This window comes from Panthera tigris, chromosome D3 (genome assembly GCF_018350195.1).
Source record: "Panthera tigris isolate Pti1 chromosome D3, P.tigris_Pti1_mat1.1, whole genome shotgun sequence".
Lineage (NCBI taxonomy): Eukaryota > Metazoa > Chordata > Mammalia > Carnivora > Felidae > Panthera > Panthera tigris.
The window spans coordinates 14,481,752-14,509,531 of NC_056671.1; the positions used below are offsets into that span (position 1 = coordinate 14,481,752).

The 27,780-nt window shown below is 47.5% G+C and overlaps 1 protein-coding gene across 2 annotated transcripts in view; it reads right to left on the bottom strand.

Moving 5' to 3' along the window:
* Window positions 1-2,188: 2,188 nt before the first annotated feature.
* Window positions 2,189-27,780, bottom strand: part of VSIG10 (V-set and immunoglobulin domain containing 10) — a 36,107-nt gene continuing 10,515 nt past the window's right edge. Inside the window, exons 3-9 of one of the 2 annotated variants that reach the window (XM_042962260.1) lie at window positions 20,817-21,119; window positions 18,901-19,161; window positions 11,120-11,413; window positions 8,614-8,724; window positions 7,758-7,770; window positions 6,114-6,331; window positions 2,189-4,914 (exon numbers count right to left, since the gene is read on the bottom strand). In XM_042962260.1, coding sequence (XP_042818194.1) covers window positions 4,862-4,914; window positions 6,114-6,331; window positions 7,758-7,770; window positions 8,614-8,724; window positions 11,120-11,413; window positions 18,901-19,161; window positions 20,817-21,119 — 1,253 coding nt within the window. In that variant the 3' untranslated portion in view covers window positions 2,189-4,861. Of the gene's footprint in view, window positions 4,915-6,113; window positions 6,332-7,757; window positions 7,774-8,613; window positions 8,725-11,119; window positions 11,414-18,900; window positions 19,162-20,816; window positions 21,120-27,780 lie in introns of both variants that reach the window. The other variant, XM_042962259.1, reaches the window with a different exon arrangement.

Sequence of the window (27,780 nt, forward strand, 5' to 3'; positions counted from 1 at the left end):
CGCCGCCGCCGCCGCCGCCGCCCGGAGAGGCCATCAGCTGCTTCCCGTCACATGGCGGCGGCCGCGGGCGGGGACGCGCGGGGGGCGGGGCGACGGGAGGCGGGGCCTGGGGGAAAACTGTGGAGTGGGGGCAAGATAAAACCGAAGGGGGACCTAAAGGAAACCGGGGTGCAAGATAAAACAGAGGGGAGGGTTACGCGGCTGAGAGGAAAGTGGGGTGGGGCGCAGACAGGACAAAACGGGGGGGGGCGGGGCCTGAGGGAAAGCGGGGAGGGGGGGACCGGGCAGGTGAACGCTGACCGGATACAAACCGGGGGGCGGGGTTGAGGGAAAGCGGTGGGGGGGGGGGCAGGTGAGCGGAGCAGGCTAAAACCGGGGGGCAGCGGGGATGAAGAGAAGAGAGGGAGGGGTAGGAACGGAGTGGGAAGGAATGGGGCGGAAGGGAAACCGGGAGCGGAAGGAATGCGGCTGGTGACAATGGGGGGGGGGAGGGCGGGGGGATAGTGAAGGGGTTACAGGAGGTGTGGGTAGAAGAGGGGGTGCGGCAAGGAGATGGGGCGGGAAGAAAACCGGAGGGGGTGGGAACCAGGTGAAGAGGAAGGGGGAGCGAATGGACAGGAGACTGTCGCGTGAAAACGAGGACCTGAAGACACCGGGGATCAGGGATACTGGGGGGAAGGGAGACAAAAAGCGAAGACCTAGGACAGAATTGGGGGAGGGGGTCCGGGAACTCCCGGGCGGTTAAGAAGGTGGCAGGGAAGGAACGAGCCTGGCGAATAAAGTGGGGGCGCTGAGGCCCGGAACTCAAAGCTTAAATGGGAGCCCAGGTAGAGGAGCTGAGCCTAGGGGGCGGGAGGAAAGCCGAGGGCCAGAGGAAGGCGTAAGCCGCAGGTTTTTAAAAATGGGAATCAAAGACAAGCCCAGTGGACAGTTGGGGCGGGGTGTGTGTGTGTGTGTGTGTGTGTGTGTGTGTGTGTGTGTGTGTGTGTGAAAACGACCAGGTCAAGATTAAAATGGGCGGTGAGAAAGGGGCAGCCGGCCAGAAAAAAAGGGGGGATCCAAGAAGAGTGGGGGTCCAAAAATGGACAAGCTGGGTAAAAATGGCTGTGACCTAGGAGGACTGAAGGTCATGAAAGGGGGTGCTCAGGAACAGCAGGAGAGAAGTGAAACAGCCAGAAGTCCAAGTGGGGGCTCAGAAATCAGCTCTGATTAAACCCATACACATTAAAATGGAGTGGCTGGGGATGCCTGGGTGGCTCAGTTCATTAGTGAAGCATGCGACTTTGGCTCAGGTCATGATGTAAGTTGGTGAGATGGAGCCCCGAGCCCCACATTGGGCTGTGCTGACAGCTCAGAGCCTGGGACCTGTTTCAGATTCTGTCTCCCGGAGCTCTCTCTGCCCCTCTGCTTGTGTTCTCTCTCTCTCTCTCAAAAACAAGTAAACGTTAAAAAAAAAAAAAAAGAGGGGGGAGGGGCTGGGTTGGAAGGAACATGGGGATACTGGGGTTAAGGTAGGAAGCATGGGTTTGGTTCGCAAGGAAGGAAGTTAAGGTGGGACAGCTGTGATAAAGAGCTGGGCGATGGGGAGGGAGCCTGGGGGGGCAGTGAAGAAAGGGAGTGTGAGGGGTTGGAGGAGGGATGACCTAAGAAGGAGACTGACCTGAAGCTTCCTCTAAGAACTGGGGGGGAGGGGGGGGAGTAGTCTGGGCCTAGAATAGGAAAGGGGTATGAGTGGTTCCACCTCATGTGTGAGGTGAAGTGAGACACTATGGGGGCTCCAGTTAGCTGAGCCCGGTGAAGAAATCCAAGACCAGCCACAACTACAGGGACAGCTGATACAAGTCATCTTTTCAGACAGTCCAGCAGATCTGTGGTCTCCACGATGATTGCTCCTCTCATGTTAGGGTGCATGCAATCTGACCAAAACAGAGGTGTATACAGGGAGAAAAAAAAAAATAATGGAAGAACAAGTTTCTCAGGGAGGGTGGGAAAGGTGATGGTGTCTCAGTAAGCGTAAGAGAGTACCTATAAGGAAAGGAATAAAATGGCAAAGAGACTGCTATTGTTACCAATATGGGGAAAGCTAGTAAAAAAAATAAATAAATAAAACAAAAAAACTGGGGGAGGTAAACCCATTTCTCCAAATCTCTCAGTTTTATTAATCAGGTCTAAATCAAGACCATTAAAATATTTATTTAAAATAACTTTATTCCATAATCTTTTTTAAAAAATCCACATTATAACCTCAGAATAAATTTCTCTTACCCATTCCCCCCCCCCACACACACACACCAAATATTAAAATGTAAATAACGCAGAGGGATCTGCTAATTTTTCTTTGCAGCAGTTCCTGGTCAGTCCCATGGCGGGAACTACCAGTTGGCACTTACTGCATCATGATAGACTTTACCCGGCAGGAATGATTTTCCAGGTGTTGGTGCATGGGTTCTGGAGTTTTCCATCACGGGCTTTCTGCAGTAATAGGGCCTGCGTGTACTTGTGAGAATTAGGACTAATATCAAAGCCACAGGATTGCCAGAGCCCTTCCCCAGTGTCCCCTGCTGAAATGTCAGTTGTGATAGCCCTTCAGTATTTATCTTCCTGCTTCTGATAAGGAGATCTTGGAGTTCACAATACATTCAGTTAAGATTGTGTAACAGCGCAATGTAACAACTTGGACTTTGCCACACAGATTTTGTAACCCACTGTTAACATGCTTGTAATTTTGGGGGTGGGGGTCGACTTAAAATAAAAGCAAGCCCTAATTCTGTAAAAATCCTTAAAGCTTGAAGAACCCCAGTACCTGCGCTCTTAATTGACCCAGCTATATTAATGTGCACATAGGGCTCAGATATAAGTGACAGAAGTCATGGGTCAGCTAATCTAGGCTTTATAGTGTTTGAAGCCCCCTATTGATAGTGGAACAACCCCTCCCCGAAGATTTTCGATCATCAAGTGCGTGTGCAAGAGAAGAGGGAAGTTCTGGAAAGCATCTCAGTGATCTTACAAATCATTCTCTGTGTTCCTACCTAAGGATTTTTTTTTCCTGTTTCTTTTCTTATTCTCTTTTTAAACATGGTTGCCTCTGCAGAGTCGGCTCCTCAGGAATTTAATTATGGAAGATTCTAAAGGGAGACAAGCTCAGTGTTCAGTGACGTTAGCGGCAACTCAACTCAAGTCTCCTGTTCTGAAACAATGCTAACTCAGGCTGGCCAGAGTGGTTAAGTACTGAAATAGAATGCAGCAAAAGACCCAGCACACAAGGACTGTTAGCAGGTCACAGCTATTCCTGAGGGGTAGAAATTGCAGCCAGCTCCTGTGATTGCCAGGGTTCTGAGCTGGGAACAGGGCTCACTTCTAGTGATTTTGCCCAGTTCAGTCTTTTCATCCAAGAAAGTAGACCTGTCCCAACCACACCTCCAGGGTAATCCTGCAGATAACCAGCTTCTCGTCTCACAGGAGTCCCAGTCCCTATTGCTGGAGAAAGGAAGTTCTCCATTAAGCCCCACGTCTTGCCCATTAGGCAGGATATGAACAGTAAAGAGTGCAAACTCAAGTCATCAGATTTTCAGGTTTAGCACACATCTTTTGCACCCTTAGTAGGTCCCTGACGTTTAAGAGATTTGGATGAAATCAGAGAAACAAAAATCTCTGAACTGTCCAGGGATCTGGAAACAGCAGCTTAAACTCATCATATGTTATTTTCAGTCCAAACTTCGCATTATTGATCAACGTAGCCTCGTAATCTACTTCTTTAGGAAGTGGGAAGGAAACAAGTTTTCTCATTCCCATTTCCAAGATCTAGAAACTGAGGCCGGATGAACTTGTGTGCCCAAGGAGTACTTCTCACCAGATACTCCCCTGCAAAACATTTCTCCTGCCTTCTTTCAAAGCCACAGGAGAAAGGAAGAATGGGAAATTCTGAAAACCAATAGGGTGTCACCTAAGAGGCTTTTGTATAAATATGAAGCTCTGCAAAATGAGAGGTTCTAGTGAAAGGCACTTCCTCTTATGGGCCCCTACCTCTTTTGAAAAGAACTATACCTCCGGGGAAGCAAATACCATCAGGAGAGCTCTCATCTGAAACCATTCAACAAAGAACGGGAGGCCAAGGTGGCAGCTTGTAATTTACAGTTGACCTTGTTTCTTCCACCAGGGAGGGCAAAAGAGAAGATAACCAACACTTACTGAACACCTCCTGGGCACTTTCACACCCACAAGTACCTCATTTAGGACCCACTGTACCCTGTACGGCCGGTATGATTCCACCTATTTTGTAGATGAGGAAAACTGAGGTCCCGGGGAGAGGTAAAGCAATGTGCCCGAGCCCATGAAACAAGAAACAGGGCCCAGATTCAAGCCTCCAAAACCTGAGCCAAACTGCCTCCCTCTGACTAGCATCGGCAACTGACCTCTCCTCACTTTTTCCAGGGAGGTGACGTCCACCTGGATCTCCAGCTTACCTGGGCCATGACCCCACATTATTCCCTTGTGTGTTGGGGCAAGCTGATCACTGACCTTTCATGGTGCACGGAGAGCCCTGAGCACAGAGCTCAAGTGCCTCCCCGCAGATCAGCATCAGTCAAGCTGGATAAAGCCAGAAGTCACAGTGAAAAGGGGCACCTCAGATGCCGAACGCACCTTTCCCCCCCATACTGCCCGTTCCTGATACTTTTTAACGTCAATGAGAAAACTTACAGCAAGTCAACCGATTTAGGGAAAAAAAGGGAGGGGGGCAGGAAATATACGTGTGTGTGGTTTTTTTTTTTGCTGAGAGTCCCAAACCATTTTAAGTCCTCAGGCAGGGGTGCGAGTCAAGTCAAAGCTTTCAAGACAGGATAACGAAGGACAGTTCTCTTCTTCAAACTGGCCTATCTTCTTGAACGATGTCACTCTGCTCCTCGCTGCTGTCATCTGTACAGGAGGGAAAAGCCAATCTGAGTCTGAGTGAGGTCGACAAGAGGGGACTCCATTTCCACCGTCAGGTTTCAGTCATTGCAATTTCTAGTCCTTTACTGGAGAGCCTCAGAACTGGATTTCATGGGGGAGCAGGTGGGGCAGGGTATGTGTTCCCCTTTTTCTCCTGTTCTTTTCTTTTTTTAAATGCTTTTATTTATGTATTTAGAGAAGAGAGGAGAGGCAGAGAGAGAGGAGAGAAAGAATCCTGAGGAGGGGCAGAGAGAGGAGAGAGAGAATCTCTCTTGATGTGGGGCTTGATCTCACGAACCGTGAGATCATGACCTGAGTCAACATCAAGAGTCAGACGCTCAACCAACTGAGCCACCCAGGCGCCCTCTCCCATTCTTTTCACTGTCTACCCTGCATAAACTTGGGTATGCTGTCTAACCTGCATAAACTTGTTCTCTTCACCCGGAATACTCTCTCCTTTCTGCTTATTCAAACACTGCCCTGAAAGACTTGCCTCATATCCTACTTGTGCCATTAAGCTCTTCCTAACTAATGTGCCCCTCAAGGCACTCGACTCTCTCTGAGGTCCTGTTATTTTTAAACCCATCATCCATCTGGCAAAAGTAACCCAATTCCTCCTCTGCTACTCTCTCAAAATGATGGTTAAATCTTGCTTCCATTTTGGGGTGCCTGGGGTGGCTCAGTCAGTTAAGCAACTGACTCTCGATTGGGGCTCAGGTCATGATCTCACAGTTCGTAAGATCGAGCCCCGCGTCGGACTCTGTGCTGACAGCTCAGAGCCTGCTTGGGATTCTCTCTCCCTCTCTCTCTGCCTTTCCCCCAATTGTGCATGCTCTCTTTCTCTCTCTCAGAATAAATCAATGTTAAAAAAAAAAAAAAATCTTGCTTCCATTTTAAATCTTCCCCAGCTTTCACTCTGTGCACCCTGACTGGTCTTGCAAAGCTCCCAGCTTACAGTTATCATCGGTCCTTTGTATTCCTCTAAACAGGGCCGATATCGCACCTTCCCCAGAGTAGGTCTTTGATAAATGTTTGGAAGTTTAATTGTGGTGTCAGGAGTTGATAGCAGATGCTAGATTAAACTTTAACTGTCTTCCCCACCCTTGGAAAAACCCACACTCAAAGATTCTTACTGGGAATCTCACTGCAACCTAGCAGGGTGGTTTTAAGGAAAAAGAGCTTACCTTGCAGAGCCTGGAGTCCATTCCCCATCCAGTCTACATTCCCATTCACCAGTGCGGTCACTCTATGGATGTGGCCATGCTTATGTATTTCTTTTGGCGACTCCTCCCTCTCATCTGCTTCCTCCTCCTCTTCTTCCTCCTCTTCGGCCACATCTTCCTCCTCTACTTCCTCTTCTTCTGAATCCACCAAAACCATGACATCACCCATGTCTTGCCCCCTAATTTCCAAAGGGGGAGAAATAATCAAGAAGATACCTTTTTCCAATATCAGCCCTTACCGAATACAAAACACTAGATTTATCGCAACCTCTTTTGTAATGTGGAAAAATCTTTGTGCGTTCCACACACGAATCTCTCAAAGCGATGCTGCCATAGATTCCTACAGACAATCACGTGTTCCTGGGTGGGTTTTATTATCTCCCCCTGCTCCTTGGGTAGGTGACTCTTTGTCCCAGGAACTTACCATCCGAGTACCTGTCACAGCACATACACGAATGCTACTACGTTCCTTTCCTGAAGTGCCCTTTATTTCTGCTCTACTTCCTGAAATTTCTCCTCCTACTCGTTATTCAAGGCCCAGGTAAAGTCCTCTTCCTCCCTGAAAGCCCTGAACCACGACTGCACTTGGGAATGCCCAGCGGTTTGGCATTTAATTGTTGTCTGATTCATTACTGGCTCTGCCTACCCGGCTGGAGTGTACGTTTCTCATTCGTGCCATGGGCCAGTCACAGTGCTGGGAGCATTACATTGTCATCTGATCTTTTCAGTCTCCCTCTGGGAAACAGATGAGGAGACAGAGGCTCAGAGAGGGTCAAGGATTCTCCACGAGCACAGGGCTTGAGAACGGCAGAGTTGCAATTTGAACCCAGGCCCACTAATTCCAAAGCGTTTTGCCGCTATGCCTTGCTGTCTCCTCCTATGAGAAAATAAGCCCAGGGAATCAAAGTGAGTCTTTCACAGCCCTCAAATATAGGGCAGTAAAGGTGACGTTTCCCCAGGAAAGATCACCCCAGAACAGTAATACCACCGGTTGAGAGGAACAAAGAGAAGAGTTCTTTGCTCCCACCCAGACTCTCCTTAGGAAATGAAATACCCAAGTTCCATTTAGTTGCTTTGTCCCGAATGAGGTTTCCTTTTGGGAGGGGCTTCTGGGCAAGCTCAGACCAGTCTCCCAAAACATGCTGTAAGACCAGGACTTAGGCTTCCTTTTAGCTCTTTTTAGAAAATGACATGAAATAAATGCACAAACGGCCGGGCTTCATGCATACACACACCGTCTTTACGCTTCAGTAACAGCCCAGCAATGTGCCCCACCCTGAGACCGGGCCTTGTAAAACGAGCATAGACTTTGGAATCAGTCAGACCGGGATCTGAATGCAGGCGCAGCCCTCCGTTTCCTGGACGAGCTTGCAGACATTACTTCACCGAGGGTCCATCTCCTTATCTGGACGATGGAGATGCCACCACCATCCAGAAGAGTTTACGACAGAGTTTATAATCACGCCTAATGAAGCCCCTCACCCAGTGTCCGGCACATGGCGGGTCCTCAACCGTGGCTGCTATTATTGCTCTTACGAGAGAAAAAAACTGCAGTGAAGACAGATCACAGAAATGGCTTTTTGACTCAATGCTAGGAACACTCACCTGAAAGTGTTTCCTACTGAAGGGAGAAAGGAAAAAAATTAATATCCAATAACATCTACTTCGGCCTCAAAAACATTTTTTTTAATATTTGTATAATCTTTTTTTTAATATGAAATTTATTGTCAAATTGGTTTCCATACAACACCCAGTGCTCATCCCAACAGGTGTCCTTCTCAATACCCATCACCCACCCTCCCCTCCCTCCCACCCCCATCAACCCTCAGTTTGTTCTCAGTTTTTAAGAGTCTCTTATGCTTTGGCTCTCTCCCTCTCTAACTTTTTTTTCCTTCCCCTCCCCCATGGTCTTCTGTTAAGTTTCTCAGGATCCGCATAAGATTGAAAACATATGGTATCTGTCTTTCAAAAAATGTTTTTAATCTAACATTTACAAAAGGACAGAGAAATGAGAAGACTGACACAACATGAGAGGTGACGGGGTATTCAGGAATGGTACTTAGGATATTCATTATTGCACATCATCTGGACCCAAGGAAGAAGCCTATAGAATGGGACCTCAGGTGGCAGCACAGTTAGGGCCTCCTTCCCCCACCCACACCCTTTTTTTTTTTTTAAGTTTCTTTATTTTGAGAGAAAGAGAAAGAGAGAGAGAGAGAGAGAGAGAGAGAGAGAGGATGCATGCATGTAAGCAGGAGAGTGGGAAGAGAAGGAGGGAGAGAGAGAATCCCAGGTAGGCTTCACGCTGTCAGGGGAGAGCTGTTCCTGGCAAGCCATGAGATCGTGACCTGAGCAGATGCCAAGAGTCAGATGTTTAACCAACTGAGCCACCCAGGTGACCCCCACCCACACCCTTTCGAGAAGCCTAAAAGGTAAGCAAAAGGACCCAAGAAATCCTTACCTTTCCAGCAGAACACAGGGCTGTAATACAACATAAGCCCTGAGATAATGGCCAGTCCCAGCAGAAGGAGGCTCACGATGGTGCCCACAATCCCACCAATATTCCAAGGTTCTACAAAGACAAATCACACTGTTGAGTCTTCCACTGGATACACCTGTAGGTAGTGCTCGCTTGGGCAGCATGTATTAAAATTGATACACAGGCAGGTGAAAGAGCGACATCGCCCTTCCTCTGCCTGGGTCCTAGTCTTCCTTTGGTTCCATAAGCTTGGGCAAAGCATGTGACCTCTCCATAAGGCAAGATAAATATCTCATCTCCTCAATTTGTGGGAATCAAATGAAGCACGTGATACAAAAGAACACTGGAAAGTTGGGGCGCCTGGGTGGCTCAGTCAGTTAGGCGTCCAGCTTCAACTCAGGTCATGATCTCGAGTTTCATGAGTTTGAGCCCTGTGTCGGGCTCCATGCTGACAGCTCAGAGCCTGGAGCCTGCTTTGGATTCTGTGTCTCCCTGTCTGTCTGACCCTTACCCACTTGCACTCTTTCTCCCTCAAAAATAAATAAACATTAAAAAAAAAAACAACAAAACACTGGAAAGTTAACATCTCCATCTACCAGACATCAAGACTGTTTACAACGTCACAGAAATTAAGAGTACGAGTTATCAGTGCTGTCATAAACAGTGATGAATGGAACAGAATCAAGAATCTAAGAACAGACCTACACATAAAAGAAAATTTGATTTATGACAGATTAGTGGGTAAAAGAGGAATTATTCAAGAATGGTGCTGGGATAAATGGCTATCCAAATTTGGGTGGTGTTGGGTGGGGGAGAATCTGGACCCTTACCTCACACCATTCACAAAAATCAATTCTAGATGGATTAAAGATTTAACTGTGAAAGGCAAAACATTAAAACTTTTTAGAAGAAAATATAGGATAGCACTTTTGCAGCCATGGGGGAGACAGGATATCTTAAGACATAAAAATTGCTAATGATATAAGACTCATAAAATTAACTACTAAAAGAATGCTCATGAAAGGATAGCATAAAGAAAGAAAAAAAAAAGACAAACTAAAAGGAGATATTTGTAACATGTAACACTAAGAAGGATTAGTAAGCAGAATTTCTAAAGAACTTGTACATATCTATAAGAAAGGAGGAAATGTCAAAAGACACACGTGTATTTCGCAGAAGAAACACAAATAGCAAATACACATATGAAATAATGCTCCATCTTCTTAGAAACCAGAGAAAGGCAAATTAGAATAACAGTGAGATTCCACCCCCACACATACTTGATGGGCAAAAATCACAAAGCCTGATAGCGAAAATGTAGAACAACTCAATACTCCTACATACTGCTGTTGTGAATGGAAATCAGTACGACCACTTTGGACAATAATTTGGTATTATCCAATAAAGATACAAATGCACATGCCCTATAGCCCTTCATTTGTACTCCTTCTACATATATTCCAGAGAAGTATTTGCCTGGGGACCTGCTGTAAAAGTACAGGAGAAACTGGCTAAAAGATTGTCATAGTAACACTTCTGTTCATCACAACAACAAAAAATCAGAAACAATGCAAATGTCCATCGCAGGAAAATTAGTGACTTAGTTGTGTAATCGTGACACAACGGAAAATCCTACAGCAGTGAGGAGGTATGAAGTATAATTACACATAATTGGCATGAATAAATCCTAGGAACAAAAACGTGGAGTGAAAAAAGCAGGTGTTTCACTTACGTAGTAAAATTTTTCTTGAATAGTGACTACATTTTTCAGGAGGCCCAGGATGAGACTGGAAAGGAGTCTACAGGTAGTCGCCTGATAAAATACAGCATGCCCACTTAAATTTGGGTTTCAGGTAAAAAACGAATCATGTTTTAGAATAGGCATCTCCCATGCAAAATGTGGGGCACGCTTACGCTAAAAAAATTCTTTGTTTTTCTGACATGCAAATTTAAGAGGGCATCCTAGGTTTTTTAGCTTTGTTCTAATTTCCTAAATCTAGCCACACTACCTACAAGTAACTTCGGCATTGTTGGCGCTGCTCTGTATCTGAAGCAGGCTGGTAGTTTCTTGGGCGTTCATTTTGCTCTTAGGCGTCACAACTTACACTTTTTATATTTTTAAAATATATTTTATGATATATATTCTTAGGGATGTAACAGATTACTTTGTTAAGCTTTATTTTATATTTTCTTTACTAATCTCTATGCCAACGTGGGGCTTGAACTCACAACCCCGAGATCAAGAGTCACGTGCTCTTCCAACTGAGCCTGCCACGTACCTCAACATAAATTACTTTTTTCTCCCCATGCAATGTTGGAAATGTAGGACTGGATAATAATTTTTCCACCTTGTCAAGTCGTAGTCAAGCAGATAGGCCTTCTCCCAGATGGCAGTGACCACCTGGTCATATATGGAAGCACCGAACCGTCCTCGAGCTAGTGGAAGGTCCTCTGAAGCGCTCAACCGTCCTCCTTTGGGGCCACTCACCTTTCACACTCAGCCAGATGTCCACCTCCCGCACCCCCACGGGGTTCTTGGCCTGACAGACGTAGTAGCCCTCATCCAGGACCTGGGAGCAGTTGCGGATGGTGAGTGTGGAGCTCTGGCCATTCTGGGTGATGAGATAGTGGCCGTTGGGCTGGATGACCACCTCGGGCTGGGTGAGGTTCCTCAGCCACAGGATCTTGGCAGGGGGGTAGGCTCCAGACACTTGGCAGGTGAGCGTCACATTGCCCCCCACGAAGCAAGTCTTCATGGGCTCAGAGACAAGGGAGGCACTCCCTGGCGAGCAGAAGGTAAAGAAAGAAGACAAATGTTCAAGGAGACTCAAGCAGTGGCCTGAGATTTTCAAGAATATTATTACCTTCCTAATGAAACACCTACAGGAAGTTCTGTACCACACTTGGTCTCATGTGATAATAAAAGCTAACATTTATTTAGCATCTACTATGGGATAGGCACAGTTACGCTTATTAACCCAATTAGTTCTCACGAAAACCCTGTCCTTTTCCCCTTTTTGCAGATGAGGAAATGGAGGCCCAGAGAAGGTTAAGTAACTTGCTCAAAGTCACACAATGAGTTAAGTGGTACAGCTAGGATTAGGATGAACAAGAGTCCTGGTTTGCTCGACTGAGGGGGTTCCTAGGACACGGGGCTTTCAGGGAGAAAAAGGGGAAAGTCTCGGGCAAACCAGGATGAGTTGGGCAAACCAGCCAAGTTGCCAGGCTTTTGTAGCCCATGCTCCTTATGTCTATGCTATAGGCTTCTATGCGTAATAACCAGATTGCTCATATGAAAAATGGGCACGCAGCCTGCCAAGAGTGTTTGAGGGGACAGTAAAGCAGCTGTCATTTCCTATCGCCGCGGTTAACAAATTGCTACAAACTGCGTGGTTTAAAACACCACAAATTGATTCTTTTATAGTTCTGGAGGCCAGAAGTTGTAAATGATCTTATGGGGTTCAAATCAAGCCGTTGGCTGAGCGCATTCCTTCTGGAGGCTCTGGGGGCCAAATCCACGTCCTTTTCAGCTTTTTGAAGCCATCTGCATTCCGTGGCTCGTGGCCCCTCCTTGACCCGCTCTTACACCTGTCGTCACATCTCCTGCTGCTGACTCTGACCCTCCTGTCTCCTTTTCAGAAGGTCCGTGTCATCACAACGGCCCCACCCCGATAATCCAGGATGATCTCCCCATCCCAAGATCTTAAATCACAGCTTCAAAGTCTCTCTTGCCACGTAAGGTAACAGTCACAGGGATGAGGACACGGACATCTTGGGGGGAGCATCAGTCTATCACAGGTGTGTCGTAGACAACTCAGAATGCAGCGTCCCTGTGGCCTCAGGGTCTGACTTGAGTGGGCCATGGGGAACTCTAAGGTGCACCCTAGCAATCCGTTTCTTTCCTTTTGTAAAATTTTTTTGAGACAGAGAGACAGTGTGAGCAGGGGAGGGGCAGAGAGAGAGGGAGACACAGAATCCGAAGCGGGCTCCAGGCTCTGAGCCGTCAGCACGGAGCCCAACGCGGGGCTCAAACCCACGAATCGCGAGATCATGACCTGAGCCGAAGTCTTAACTGGTTGAGCCACCCAGGTGCCCCCGATCCATTTATTTTCTTTGCAGCAGAAAGCCTTTCCCAAAATGCACACTATCCTGGAAAGGGTGGCAAGTTCATCTTGGGTGATATATTAAGCCCTTATTTTCAGCAGCTGAAGGGCACAGACTGGCACACTGGGTTCCTGCCTGGGAGAGTGAAACCACACGCTTCCCACAGGCGGTTGTCCCAAGAGAGAATCTAGGGTTTCAGTGCTGGCGCCCTGGGGAGACGGAAGGGGCAATGTACACGGGGGACAGGGTGGGGGTATAGAGCAGCCCAAAGGCTCTCCCTCTAAATTAGGTCAGCAAAAGAGACCCAAACGTAGGTTTCCTCAGGAAACTCAGGTGCTCCACCCCCTTTTGGATCAATTGTCAGGTTCCTGCCATGTTGCCAAATTGTGCCTTCCCCTTCTCTGTGGTTAACTCCTGTGTCCTTTGGGGTCACAAAGCCAGCAGCAGTGACATGCCTCATCTGTATGTTGCAATTCAGGGGTCCCCAAACCTAAGTTTGAGACACAGCCTCCTCATCCTGCATAAAAAGCAAAGCAAACAGTCCCCCTAGTGCCCCCTTCCCCAGCAAACAGAGGCCATGTACGTAAATCCGCTTCTGCCAAACAGCATTTGCCCCTCAAAAAGCTGAGTCACCCAAACAGTGAGTGTGGCACCTATAAAGTCAGAGTTTCTTTCACCTAAGAGGATGCTGTGTGCAGGGGTGGGGTCGGGGTGGGGGTGAGGGGATGCAGGGCCCTCAGAGATCTGCGAGAGATGGAATAGACACCAGGGCCTTCACATAATGGGCTGGTTAGTGCTTCAGCTTATCACGATTTGAGTGGATTTCTTCCGTGTAGGGGCCTACAAGCAATTTAAAGAGATGTGGGCAGCAGGAATCCCCAAAAGTATCACTTTTCATCATTTGGGGAGCTATGCTGTTCTGTACCCAAAAGGTGAGCATTAACATTACTTTTCAATGACTTACTAGTCCTCCCGAGGGCAATGATCCAGAGACTTCTCCCCCAAGGGCATTGCTATTCAAAATATGTTCTCAGGACCAGCAGCAACAGCACTTTCTAGGATCTGGTTAGAAATGCAGAGTCTTGGGCCCACCCCAAGCCCAGAGAGACAGAATTTGCCTTTTAACCAGACCCGCAGGTGACCTGTATGGACATCAAGGCTGAGAAGCTCTGGGCTCAAATGACCAAGAGGAAAGAGGGGAGAATTGGACAACGTCAGAGTCAGTCAGGAAGGTTCTAGGCCCTTGTGCCTGCTTCCCTATGCTCCTGGAATTGGGAAAACGTCCACCCAGTTCTCTTCTCCAGACACATTTCTTAATCCTGAGCACATATTTAGACTCAAATTACTGGCCAGGACTCAGGGGCCACAAGAATGATGAGTCAGACAAGATCTGCAGGAAAAATACGAAGGGGTGGGGGAAAAACAACACCAAACCTGTCAGCCGCCTCTGCCATTTTCACCCTGTCTCAGGGTCAGTCCATAATTTAGCCACTTCCTGGGAGTTGCCATCCACGGCACACTTTGGGCGTCTTCATTACCCGCCACTCGGAACGCGTGCCCTCCTTCCGGCTGCAGGAATCGGGTCAAGCCCATTGCTTCTGCTTCATCATCCATAACAGGGAGTGCAGTGGATTGAATAGCGTCCGCCCAAAATTCACGTGGGACCCCAGAACGTGACCTTATTTGGAAACAGGATCTTTGCAGATGTAACTAGTTCAGGATCTCAAGATGTAATCATCCTGGATTCAGGGTGGGCCCTAAGCCCACCAGCAGGTGTCTTACAAGAGGAGTGGACCCAGAGAGACACGGACACAGAGAAGACATGAAGACAGAGGCAGAGACTGGAGGAACGTAGCCACAAGCCAAGGAATGCCTGGCAGCACTAGAAGCCGGGAGAGGCAGGGAAGGACTCTCCCCTGGAGCCTTCGACGGGAACACCACACACCAACACCCCAATTTCAAACTTCCAGCCTCCAGAGCTAGGAGAGAATACATTTCTGTTTTATTTATTTATTTTTCATTTTTCTTAACGTTTATTTATTTTTGAGACAGAAAGAGAGCGCAAAAAGGTGAGGGGCAGAGAGAGAGGGGGACACAGAATCGGAAGCAGGCTCCAGGCTCTGAGCTGTCAGCACAGAGCCCGACGCGGGGCTCGAACTCACAAACTGCGAGATCAGGACCTGAGGCGAAGTCGGACGCTCAACCGACTGAACCACCCAGGCGCCCCAATATCTGTTGCTTTAAAACACCAAGTTTGTGGGGCACCTGGGTGGCTCAGTCGGTTAGGCGTCCGACTTCAGCTTAAGTCACGATCTTGTGGTCCGTGAGTTCGAGTCCCGCGTCGGGCTCTGGGCTGATGGCTCTGAGCCTGGAGCCTGTTTCCGATTCTGTGTCTCCCTCTCTCTCTGCCCCTCCCCCGTTCATGCTCTGTCTCTCCCTGTCTCAAAAATAAATAAACGTTAAAAAAAAATTAAAAAAAAAAAAAACACCAAGTTTGAGGTGCTTTGTTATGGCAGCCCCAGGAAATGAATGTATGAGGATAACATGAACACCTAGCTCCCAGGGTGATCCTGAGCACTAAGCAAGGTACTGTGTGGAAAACACCCAGCACAGCACCTTGTACACGGTTTGCGCTCAACAAATATCGAGGTCACTACTGCGATATTGCCAGTTCCCTACTTCACGTTTCTACGACTTATCTTTCCGAGGAAATTTTAAGTCCTTTGAAGGTTAAGGACTCGGTACTCCTACAGTACCTGACACCATACTGAGTATGTAACTCTTCCCCGAAAGGACTTGCTGGGTTAAGTGAGGAAGGGGTTCCTGAGGGAGGCAAGGGTTCTGGAGTCAGATCAGCCTGGGCCAGGTGCCAGCTCAGTCACTTACGAGCTGGGTGATCGTGGGTAAGTTAGTTCACACGATGTCCCCTCTGCAACTTACAAACTGTCGTGTCTAATCTGCGGGCTACTGTGAGGGTTCAAACGTCGTGTCAGCAATTTGGAAACAGGAAAAGAACTTCTGAGCCCAGAAACCTAAAAGTACAGGACTGACGCGGGTAGGTGACCCCTTCACAATCAGAAACTGCTGATAACTAGCAGAAATGAAGCACAAATGCAGTTTAGGAGCCAAGTAGGACAGAAAAATATCCATGGCATGCAATGACAGTTCTCTGAAATTAACTGACTAGGTGAATATAAACTACTCTTAGGGAATAATAAGAAAAGATGAACCCAGTAGAAAAATGGGCAAGACAGTGGGTGTCGTATGGAAACAAATTTGACAATGTATTTCATATTAAAAAAAAAAAAAAGAAAGACAAATGGACAAGATATGAACAGACAATTCGCAAAAAATATATAGGAACCAATTAGTACATAGTATTATGTACCAATTAGTATATAAAAATTGTCAACTCCCCTAGGATCAAAGAAACCCAAATTAAAAATTATGCCATATCTTAAAAAACAAATAGGAAAAGTCTAAAAAATTAAAGATAACACTCAATGTCAGTGGAAATCCCGGCCCAGTCTTCCTAGAGGGGACTTGCCAGTGGGTACAGGGATTCTTTGTGGAATGATGGAAATGTTCTGGAAGTAGACAGTGGTGATGATAGTACAACATTGTGAATATACTAAAAACCACCATTATACGCTTTAAAATAATGAAGTTTATGCTGTGTGAATGATATCTCATTAAAAATAAAATTGCGAGGCGCCTGGGTGGCTTAGTCAGTTGAGTGTCCGACTTCGGCTCAGGTCATGATCTCACGGTCTGTGGGTTCAAGCCAGGCGACAGGCTCTGTGCTGACAGCTCAGAGCCTGGAGCCTGCTTCTGATTCTGTGTCTCCCTCTCTCTCTGCCCCTCCCCTGCTCATGCTCTGTCTGTCTGTTTCTCTCAAAAATAAATAAACACTAAAAAAAAATTTTTTTTAATAAAATTGCAAAAAACCAGTGGGGCCGGGTGTAGCCCACGGGCCATCGTTTGCCAACCCCTGTTCTAATGTAGAAAGTGAGTCTTGGTCCCTTCTGTTGCCCGGGGCCAGCCAGGTACCGGACACAGATGAGCCACTCGGGGCATGTTTGCTGAATGAGTCACTGGGGAAGGGTCAACCATGGGAATGCCACTTGCCTGGGAAAACACGCATCTCCTGGCATAACAGCGCTCACTTCTCAGCAGGTCAGCCCTCCGTGGCCGCACCTCTGAGGATCGTCCTGACACACTAGGAGGAAAATCCTCACCATGGCCAGCAAAGCCCAACACCCTCAGGTCCTTGCTTCCAGTGGTATTCGTTTCCTGGGGCTGCTCTCACAAAGTACCACAAAGTGGGTAGCCTAGAGCAACAGAGATCTTTTCTCTCACAGTGCAGAAACTCAGAGGTCTGAAATTAAGGTGCCAGCAGGCTTGATGCCTCTGGAGGATCCCCAGGGAGAAACCATCCCGTGCCTCTCTCTTAGCTTCTGGTGGTCACCGGCAACCATGGACATTCTCGGCTTGTAGATGGACCACAAGTCCCACTACAGTCCCTGCCTCCATTATCACGTGACATTCTCGCGTGTCTGTGTCCAGATGTCCCTCTTCTTGTAAGGATGTCGGTCACTGGAATACAGCCCGCCCCACTCCTGCATGGCCTTATCTTAACTTAATCACACCCACAAAGGCTCTTATCCCAAATATGGTCACATCCACTGGGACCCAGGATTAGGACTTGAACATATCTTTTTTGGGAGACACAATTCAACCCACAATAGCCATCTAGCCTAGTCAAGGCCTCATGCACAGTGGTCTACTCTCAGTTCCTCAAGTGCCAGATAAGTTTCCACCTCAGGGCCTTAGCATCTGCTATTCCCTCTGCCAGGAATACTCAGCCCACCTAGCTAGCTCCTTCTCATCCTACAGGTCTCTGCTCAAAATACTACTACCACAGGAGACCTCCCTACCCTCTAGGAAGAGTAGCCCTCTTCCTATGATAGACTCTTTAATAAAAACACCCCATTTTATTCTCTTCATAGCTATTATCACTGGGGTGCTTGGGTGGCTCAGTTGATTAAGCATCCGACTTCAACTCAGGTCATGATCTCGCAGTGTGTGGGTTCGAGCCCCGCGTCAGGCTCGTACTGACAGCTCAGAGCCTGGTGCCGCTTCAGATTCTGTGCTTCCCTCTCTCTCTGCCCCTCCCCTGCTCATGAGCGCATGCGTACTCTCTCTCAAAATTAAAATACAAACATTAAAAAAATAATTATTATTATCCCTATCTGAACCTATCTTACTTGTTTTTGGATTTTCTATCTTCCTCTGACCCCCACCCCCACACAGAAAAATTTAAGCCCTAGGAAAGAGGAATGGTTGTGATTTCAAAAACATTACCAGAAATCATTTGACACTCTTCCCTTCAAAAAGTGGAACCTAATTCCACCCACTCCCCCGTGAAAGTGGAGCCAGACTGAGTGTCTCCCTTCTAATGAACAGAATATGGCAGAAGGGATGCCGTGCGACTTGTGAGGCTAGGTAGGTCAGAGGAAGGATTGCAATTGTCTGGCTTGCTCCCTCTTGCATCACTTGCTCTGGGGAAAGCCAGTGCCATGTTGCAAAGACAGTCAAGGGGCTCTGTAGAGAGGCCCCCATGGAGAGGAAGCAAAGCTGCCAAGCATATGGGTGAGCACCTTGGAAGCAGATCCTTCAGACAATTCAGCCCTCCCAACAAAGTCTTGCAGCTGAGACCCAGGTATCACGGAGCCAAGACAGACCATCCCCACTGTGCCCTGTCCGAATTCTTGGCCCACAGAAATCATAAGATAAATAAATGATTTGTTGTTTTAAGCCATTAAGTCTGGGGGTGTTTGTTACATAACAGGAGATAGCTAATAAATGAACCACGTACTTCTTGTTCACTGTTCCACCTCCAGTACCTAGAAACTGTGCCTGGCACACAACACGTGCTTAGTTAGGATGCATCAGATAGAAAACGGCTTGGATGAGAACCAAGAAGGTTGGTGAAGCATCTTTAAAGTTTGAAAGGAAGGAGATACAAAGCAAAAGAAAGGAAGAAACAGAACCCCGTTCATTAGACATCTTGGGATTTCTTTCCCAGACCTTCTTGCAGAAGGTTCTCTTGGAATAAAGGAAGATGGGTGGACCCCAACCCGGGACAAGGCAGGCCAGACTCACTGATCTGTACCACACAGCTGGCTCCCAACTCCGGACCCACTATGTGGCTCCCGACACACTTGAACTTCTTGCCATCTGACAGCTGGGACTGGTTCAGCATCTCCACCCCCAGCTTGGACGTCCCCACGGCCACACCTCCTGGCTCTTCTGTCCATAGGAAGTCCGGGTCTGGGTATCCCCCGTCCCAGCGACAGGTGAGCTGCAGCGTGAGCTGTCCTTGTGACATCTCTGCCCGGCACTGAGGGGCTGACGGAGGGGGTGCTGCAAAACAGCAGAGGATGTGGGCTTAATCAGAGACTCCAAAATCAGCCACTGAGCTGGCCCTAAGGATTACAGAACCAGTGTATCAGAGAAACAGTCATGCTCAGCTAGTGTGCTCTGAAATAGCTCCTTAGCACAAATTAGTGCATGACAGTAGTCCGGGTTTCCTCTGCGGAGTGTCCAGTCTCCAAGGGCGTGGGCCTCATTCGTCTTTGCAATTCTCCCTAGCCACGATGACCTTTACATGTGGCTATTTAAATTTAAGGGCTCCGTAACTATATGCGGTGGGTGGCTACTGTATTGGACCACAAAGAATAGAACATTTCGATCATCATTAAAAGCTCTACTGGACAGTGCTGGTCCCCAGGGGGGGTGACAGGTGGGATTCGCCCCCACCCTTAACATATACTTCCTTTTTACTCTGTGCAGGCATTACTAAGAACACACAGACATTTAGCAAGTTACAAACCTGTAAATCCTATGTAACCCTTGTGTTAACAGCTGTATGTGAAAATTCACATATATATGTATATTGTGCATATATTCTATATGTATATTATGTATGTATTAAACGTATTGTACGTGCTTTATAGATTTTATATAATACACACAAATAGAATTTGGATCTTACATGGATGGGTAGGTACATGTCATCTACAAGAAAAATTATCAATAATATGCCAAAATGATGGTGAGAATATTCTTTTCTTTCCACTCATGTTTCCTCTAATAAGCACATATGACTTCGTCTACAATAAATGCCATTTTATGAGAGAACACAGAGACGTATAAAGGCTCTGAATAACGTATGAATTAAGTTAGGTGTTATTATCCTGTTCACTAATTTGCTGTTCTGATGCTTCCTGTCGTTAGCATGGGTTATGAGCACACTCTATGTGTCTACAGTGGTTTTCACCCAAGGAATTTGTTTTCTCACTCCCGCAAGAAAGGTTCACAAACTGCTGGTTCCTAACGGTGCTAAAGGGCCCAAGTTCATGCATAGAATGAGGATGGTCAAATGCATACACAAATTTTGGTCTTTCCATGCAGTGGGATATTAACTCCATCACAAAACGGAGGAACCTTGAATACGTAATGCCAAGCAGAAGAAGCTGGTCATGAAAGGCCACATTGGTAGGAGTCCATTGATAGGACACATCCAGAATAAGCAAGCACATAGAGATAGAACACAGATCGGTGGTTGCCAGGGGGTGGAGAAGACAGGAGGTAGTGACTGCTCGATGGGGATGGGATTTCCATTTGGGGTGATGAAAATGTTTGAAACTACACAGAGGTGATGATCGCACAACGCTGTGAATGTATCAAATGCCACGGAGTTGTACATCTTTAAACGGCTGTTCTGTACTTTCACCTCAATTTAAAAAAAAGAAAAGCAAGCATTAGGCTTGGCATTAATTTCCTTCTGTGGCTCACAGGGACTCTCCTGTGTCCCCCACTTAGCAGCAAGCTTCTAGAAGTGACTCCTCTCTGACACGGAGCCCTGGGTGTGTACGTGTGTGTTTTGAGGGAACCGCAGAAGCACGTTCGGGCCCGTGCAGCAGGCATGCCTTTGTAGACAGGAGGAAGAGGCACAAACATGCAGCTCACAAAGGGTCGAGGTGAGGACATGGGGGAGGGGAGCGCCTCTTACGCACAGTAGACCAGGAGCTCGGTGGTCACCTTCCGCTGTCTCCCACTGAGCGTGTTCGTGGCCAAACACGTGTAGTTCCCTTGGAGGTTTTGCGACATGAGCAGCAGAATGAAGCTGCTGACCGTCAGGTTGTTTCCGAAGGGCTCAGTGCTGGAATCGGGGGCCCGGAACTGCCACTCAACCACTGGCGGAGGCCAAGAGCGACTGCTGCAGCTGAAGTCCACCTGGGAGCCTTTGGCTGCATAGAGGGTGCCATTGGGGAGCGTGCCGGTGCTGGAGATGTTGACCTCAACCTCATAGGGACCGCCTGAGAATGACGGGGGGAATGGGGAAAGTATTCATTACTTAAGAGTTAACTTGAGCTCCTTACCAGATCTGACAGACGCAGAAATGATCAGGAAGCAACAATGAGGATGTCAGTATCTATCGAATACTTACTATGTGACAAATGCTATGCTTAAATGCCCTTATGCGTTCTAATCCTGAGATAAACGTCGATTTATTGGGGGAGGGGTTCAATCCTTATAGGAAAGGGGAAACTGCAAACCGCTCCTTTTCAGAAACACTGGTGAGGGGATAGGCTACCTGTGCATTAGAGCTAACACGGCAGGCCCAAGTGCTTTCCTTAAAAAGACCTGTGCTTGTAAGGTTGGCCTTGGCTGGCGACTGGAACTTGGATTTCAGGAGGGTTTCGCCATTTCTAGACCTGACAAGAGGGAGGCTCATGGGCCTGAACCATTTGCACAAACAGCGTGGTTTACGCTGTACAGCTGCTCCCCTGAGAGTCTGGAATTTGGGTACGTGCTAGGCGAGGGTGCCACGTGATTAGCCCCCAGTAAAAATCCAGGGTGCTGGGTGTCTCGTGGGCTTCCTAACACATTTCACCCATGTTGCCACAACTCGTTCCTGGAGGAATTAAGCGTGTTCCATGGGACTCCCCTGAAAAGGAGTCTTGGAGGCTTGCTCCTGGTTTTCCTCGGACTTAACCCCATGTGCCTTTTGCCCTTTGCTGATTTTGCTTTGTATCCTTTCGCTGTAATAAATCAAATTACAAATGCTGAGTCCTGTGAGTTCTCCCAGAGAAATCACTGAGCCTGGGGGTGGGCTGGGGGACTCCTAGCACAACTTCACACTGAAACACAAGAAACATTGGTTCCAGGCCCAACTATGGCCTCTATTCACTAGCTGTGTGACCTTGGGAAAATTACCTAACCTCTCTTAGCCTCCACTTCCACATCTGTAAAATGGGGGCAAAGCTAGAACCCATTGCAAGGAGCTATGGTGATACTCAAGTAGTACAGCAGAACAGTGCTGGTCAGGTTGGAAGCATGGTAAGTGCTGGGTCTTCTCCGGATCCCCCTTACGTTTCTGAACTTCTTTCTTATCCCCAGAAATGCCATCCCATGGCTGGTGGCCAGTGCATCCAAGCGGAGGCATCTCTTTTGATGAAAAGAATATATTTAACACCTATTTATCCCAAAGTCATTTAGTGTGTTACCTCTCCCCTTTCAGAAAGAAGAATCCGGGAAGGGCAACCCTTAGCCAAAGGAATAAATCTGTGACTGTAGAATTTGAACAGAAATAGGCCAGTGGGAAAAATTATTCTGGGGAGGAAAAGGCTTTCCCAGAACCCCTCAAAGTACAGCATCTATTTCACCTATGTCTGAGGCTATTTGTAGGACTCTAGAAATTGTCATTTCCGGGGCACCTGGGTGGCTCGCTCTTTTGGGTGTCCGACTTCGGCTCAGGTCATGATCTCGCAGATCGCAGGTTTGAGCCCCGTGTTGGACTCTGTGCTGACAGCTCAGAGCCTGGAGCCTGCTTCAGATTCTGTGTCTCACTCTCTCTCTCTCTCTCTCTCTCTCTCTCTCTCTCTCTGTCCCTCCCCCACTCACGCTCTATCTCTCTCAAAAATAAATAAACATTTTGGGGCGCCTGGGTGGCGCAGTCGGTTGAGCGTCCGACTTCAGCCAGGTCACGATCTCGCGGTCCGTGAGTTCGAGCCCCGCGTCAGGCTCTGGGCTGATGGCTCGGAGCCTGGAGCCTGTTTCCGATTCTGTGTCTCCCTCTCTCTCTGCCCCTCCCCCGTTCATGCTCTGTCTCTCTCTCTGTCCCAAAAATAAATAAAAAAAAAAACGTTGAAAAAAAAATAAATAAACATTTTAAAAAAGAAAGAAAAAAAAAAAGAAATTGTGCATTTCCCAGGTCAGAATTCTTGACATATCCTTCTCAGGTTGGGGCTGGTTCCCAACAGTTGCATTGATCTGCTGGAACCATGTCACCTGCCATAGAGGGTCTGTTTTTAAAATGATGCCATTAGTATGGGAGGTACCACTTACTGTTGCTGGCTAGCTGGTTAGGTATGCAGACCAACAGGTAATAGGGCGTGCCCACAGTTGGCGGGCATCCAATTAAACAGAGGGTACCTCTGCAGCACTGACAGCCAAAGCCCAGGCCAGCAAAGAGGTAGTGTGTTAGATTGGCCAGCCTGAGTCTTCCGACTTGTGGTCTGGAGGGCCATTAGTGGCCTAAAATGGATACTGTGGACCCCCAGAAACTGGGTGGGAGGGGCTTCTGACCAGTACAATTCTCCTCAAGAAACAGGGTTGGATACAGGGAATGGATGAGAAGGAACAGGTGGAAGGATTAGAAAAAGAAATCAAATGAAAGAACCTGAGAGGCCTCCTGAATGAAGTGTTCAGAGGTTACATCTCATCTATAAAGCCCTTGGGTGAGTCTGCTTTCTTTTTTTTTTTTTAATTTTTTAATGTTTATTTATTTTTGAAGGAGAGAGAGAGAGAGAGACAAAGCGTGAGCAGGGGAGGGGCAGAGAGAGAGGGAGACACAGAATCCGAAGCAGGCTCCAGGCTCCGAGCTGTCAGCACAGAGCCCAACACGGGGCTCAAACCCACAAACCATGAGATCATGACCTGAGCCAAAGTTGGACAGCTAACCGACTGAGCCACCCAGGTGCCCCGAGTCTGCTTTCTTAATTAAAGCTGACGCCATCTTGAGTCCCTGGGGTTCTTCCCTTGCTCTGACTTTACTACACAGGAGAAGGTGCCCACTTCCTTCCCTTCCACTGCTCTCTCCACCCGCTTGATAATTTATTCCCAAACAGAAACTACCAGCCCTTTTTGCCTGCAGGGTGATGGTGACAATCACTCAAAGAGAAAGAGAGATGGGGAACAAAAATAAAACAGCCAATAAATAAAAATATAAAGTGGTTACAAAGGCTCGGCATCTTACTGAGGCCTTGGTCATTGGAGTTTGAGTTCTCAGCTCTATCTTGGATGGGTGCCTTTGCCTGGGGGCCATGAGCTTGTCCTCTGAATTCAGAGACCTGGGTGTAAATCCTACTGCCACTTAACAGATAGACAACCTTGGGTAAGTGCCCATCCTTCTCATTCTCTCCTGCCTTTCCTATGAAACGAAAAGAACAGTAAAAACATCTATCACCAGGTTACTGAAGGACCCAATAAGAAAATGCAAGCAGCACACTTAGCCTGGTGTTTGACCTTGGTCAATGTTCTATAAATGTTACCTGACATTATTATCGGTAGTATCCTTGTTGATTGATTCAATAGGCATCAGCAAACCGTGGCCTACTATCTGTTTTTATACAGCTCACAGGCTAAAAATGGTTTTCACAGATGAATATTTGCAATCGATCTGATGAGAGAGAACGCTAACTTTGAATCACAATTAAGTGAAATGTTATCCCCCCAAAAAAGGAATTCTATTTTTCTCATTACACTATACTCTAAAAAAAGTATTCATTTATTATTATACTTTGAATTTTGTCAATTAAAAAAATGTGGTAATGCGTTTACACTCTTGTTTTGGACGTTTTTAACCTTATCAGTTGGGCCAGAACATCTGAAATATTTATCATCTGGCCCTCTACAGAAAAAGTTCGATTCCTGTTCTAGAACAACGTACCAGTGCCACTGCCTTCCTCTTCTCTGCTAACACCCATTCTTTTTTAATGTTTATTTTTGAGAGAGAGAGAGAGCGAAAGAGTGTGAGTGGGGGAGGGTCAGAGAAAAGGGGACAGAGGATCTGCCGTGGGCTCTGCACTGACAGCAGTGAGCCCAACGTGGGGCTCAAACTCACGAACCGTGAGATCATGACCTGAGCCGAAGTCGGACGCTCAACTAACTGAGCCACCCAGATGCCCCTCTGCCAACATTCTTGATGTTGGAACTCACTTCTTTCCTTCCCCACCCCCCGACCCCTATAACCATAGTCTGGCCAGTCAAGGGTCTCGAAGAGTTGACTTACGACTCAGGGACCCACAAAATGGGAGATTTCCACCTCAGTATCTTGGGTTCCCTGACAATTAGAAGAGTTATCTTCAGGCATTTCTCTTTATACCAGCATTTTGATTTAAAAATGACCTAAGAATAGGGGCGCCTGGGTGACTCAGTTGGCTAAGCAACTGACTCCAGCTCAGGTCATGATCTCACAGTTCGTGGGTTCGAGCCCTGCATCGGGCTCAGTACTGACAGCTCAGAGCCTGGAGCCTACTTCGGATTCTGTGTCTCCCTGTCTCTGCCCCTCCCCTGCTCACTCTCGGTCTCTCTCTCTCTCTCTCTCTCTCTCTCAAAAATAATAAAAACCATTAAAAAAAATGACCTAAGAATATATCAGGTAGTCTCTGCTAATCAGTGGGCATACCTATGATTCTAGAGTAAGATAAGATCCTTGGGAAAATTCACAGAGACTGTTCTGATACCACTTTTAGAGACTGAATATAGAGACATATGTGACAACCTCACTGCCTCCCGATTTCCCTAGTGATTGCCAATCCCCTCCACAAAGCCGGAACCCAGAGATCTTCAGCTTCTTATAGGGACGCATCTCTGCTTCAGATGAGTTTGGTGAGACTCAAATTAATCGCACTCCGGGCAAGGATCCTCCATTTTCTGAAAGGGGCCAACAATGCTTCTTCAACTTGCCCAACACACTCTTTCCCTAGGACCTTATGTTATCATGAGGCAGAGTGTCACCGCCAGCATCACAGAATGAGTGCAAATAGATTAGCTCAATTAGCCAGGGAACATGGGACTTTCCTGACGCCCCTTTCCTGGAAGTCTGGAATGGTGGCCACATCACTTGCTAGACAAAAGTGCTCCCCATCTCCCAAACCCCAGCTGATTCCAAAGACAGTCTTGGAGGTTGATACAAACCAGCTTCCTCACTGTCCGTGTGCCATCCGGCTCAAATGTTCCCTCAACACTTGCTTGGCCTGAGAAAAACAGACACAGGGAGAGTTTGGCACCATGTGCCATGAGATCTGACTGTGGCTTTCATGGGCTTATCTGATTGCTCAGCTCCCCGTGCGTGAGAGATGATATCTTTAAAGAAGAACAAAGTCTAGTGGAATGTGTTAAGGTCTCTGCTACCTTGCCCATCCCTCCAGCAGGGAACACACAGGAGTTCTACCCTCATATCCACCCCAATTTGGAGGCAGAAGAGGATGGGTAAGTCAATGAAATAAACAGCCTTGGCAGCCCTGAACTGCTCCGGACTAAGGGATTTCTGTATTTTCGGGAGCACCGGTCCCAATCTGGAGGGCAAGGCTTTTCAACTGCACCATTAAATTAACAAGTAATAGTACAGTTTTCATTCTGAGACAAACGACAAAATCACATTGCAATCCCCATTCCTGGCACATTAAATCACTCCAGGCTTGTAAAAAACCTGACTCCCTGGAAGGCAGAGGTACAAAACGCCCCCTGATCAATAGGCAGACGTCCAAACAGTAAGGAGGGAGAGGCTACTGGCTTCATAGCTTGTGTCTCTACAGCATCTCTGTCCGTTCACGCACTCAAACTCACAGATAACAACTTGTCACATCTCAGAATTTGTTTTCCTAGCTTCCAAGGCCATGTTGAAATGTTTCCAAACTTTTCTCTTAAGAGACTAAGTTATCAACCATGTCAGTGAAAAGACGGGAAAAGCAAGATCTGGACACACGGAGTCCCTGACCCACAGAAGGTCCTGTTCAAAAGGCTTCGATATGCACGGATTACAGGGAAGCTGAGATGCAGTTTTCCCACAGGAATCCCATCACCTGCTTGACCAGTTGGTCAAGATAACATAGACCAAGTGCGTATAGCGTGACCAGTTCTGTGCTGAGGGCTGTGCATGTTAATGTCACGAATGTGCGCAGTGAATCTGTGCCTCGGTTCCACCGTTCTCCCTGATTCACACGTGACAAAACTGAAGTGAGAGATGTTCAAGTGATTTCCCCAAGGTCACAAGGACAATAGCCAGCAGCACCTGGATTTGAACTTAGGCAGCTGGACCTCAGTGTATGCTCGTAGCCACTCAGCAATACCATGGCCCTCCCAGAAATAGTGATTGGATCAGACCTAATCCGTATTCCAAAATCCTCCATGCAAAATGAGGGCTGAGTCCAATCTGAGATGTCAAGGCTTCTCCTTCAGCCACTGTCTGAGGAGGAGCAGGGAGAGGCTCCCTGATGCCCGGAGGGGTCTGGTGTTTGTCTGGGCCTCTCCTAGAACGGGAGGAAGACCTGAGATTCTGGAGGGCTCCGTTATACGTGGAACCAGAGGACATCTGTGCTACAGACCGAATGTTTGTAACCCTTCCAAGATTCATGCTGAAACCTAATCCTCAGTATGATGGTTTTTGGAGGTGGGGCCTTTGGGGGAGGTGAGAAGGCCCTAAGAGTCGAGTCCTCATGAATGGGACTGGCGCCTTCTGAGGAGAGACCCCGGAGAGATTGCTTCCTCTCTCTCTACCCTCTGCCAAGCGAGGACACAATGAGAAGACTTTATCTACAAACCAAGAAGCAAGCCTCACCGGACACTGGGTCTGCCGGCACCTTGATCTTTGACTTCCCAGCCTCCGGAATTGCCAGAAGTATTTGTTGTTGAAACCATCCAGCCTAGGTTACTTTTGTTACAGCAGCCCAAACTAAGACAGTCGGTGTCCTG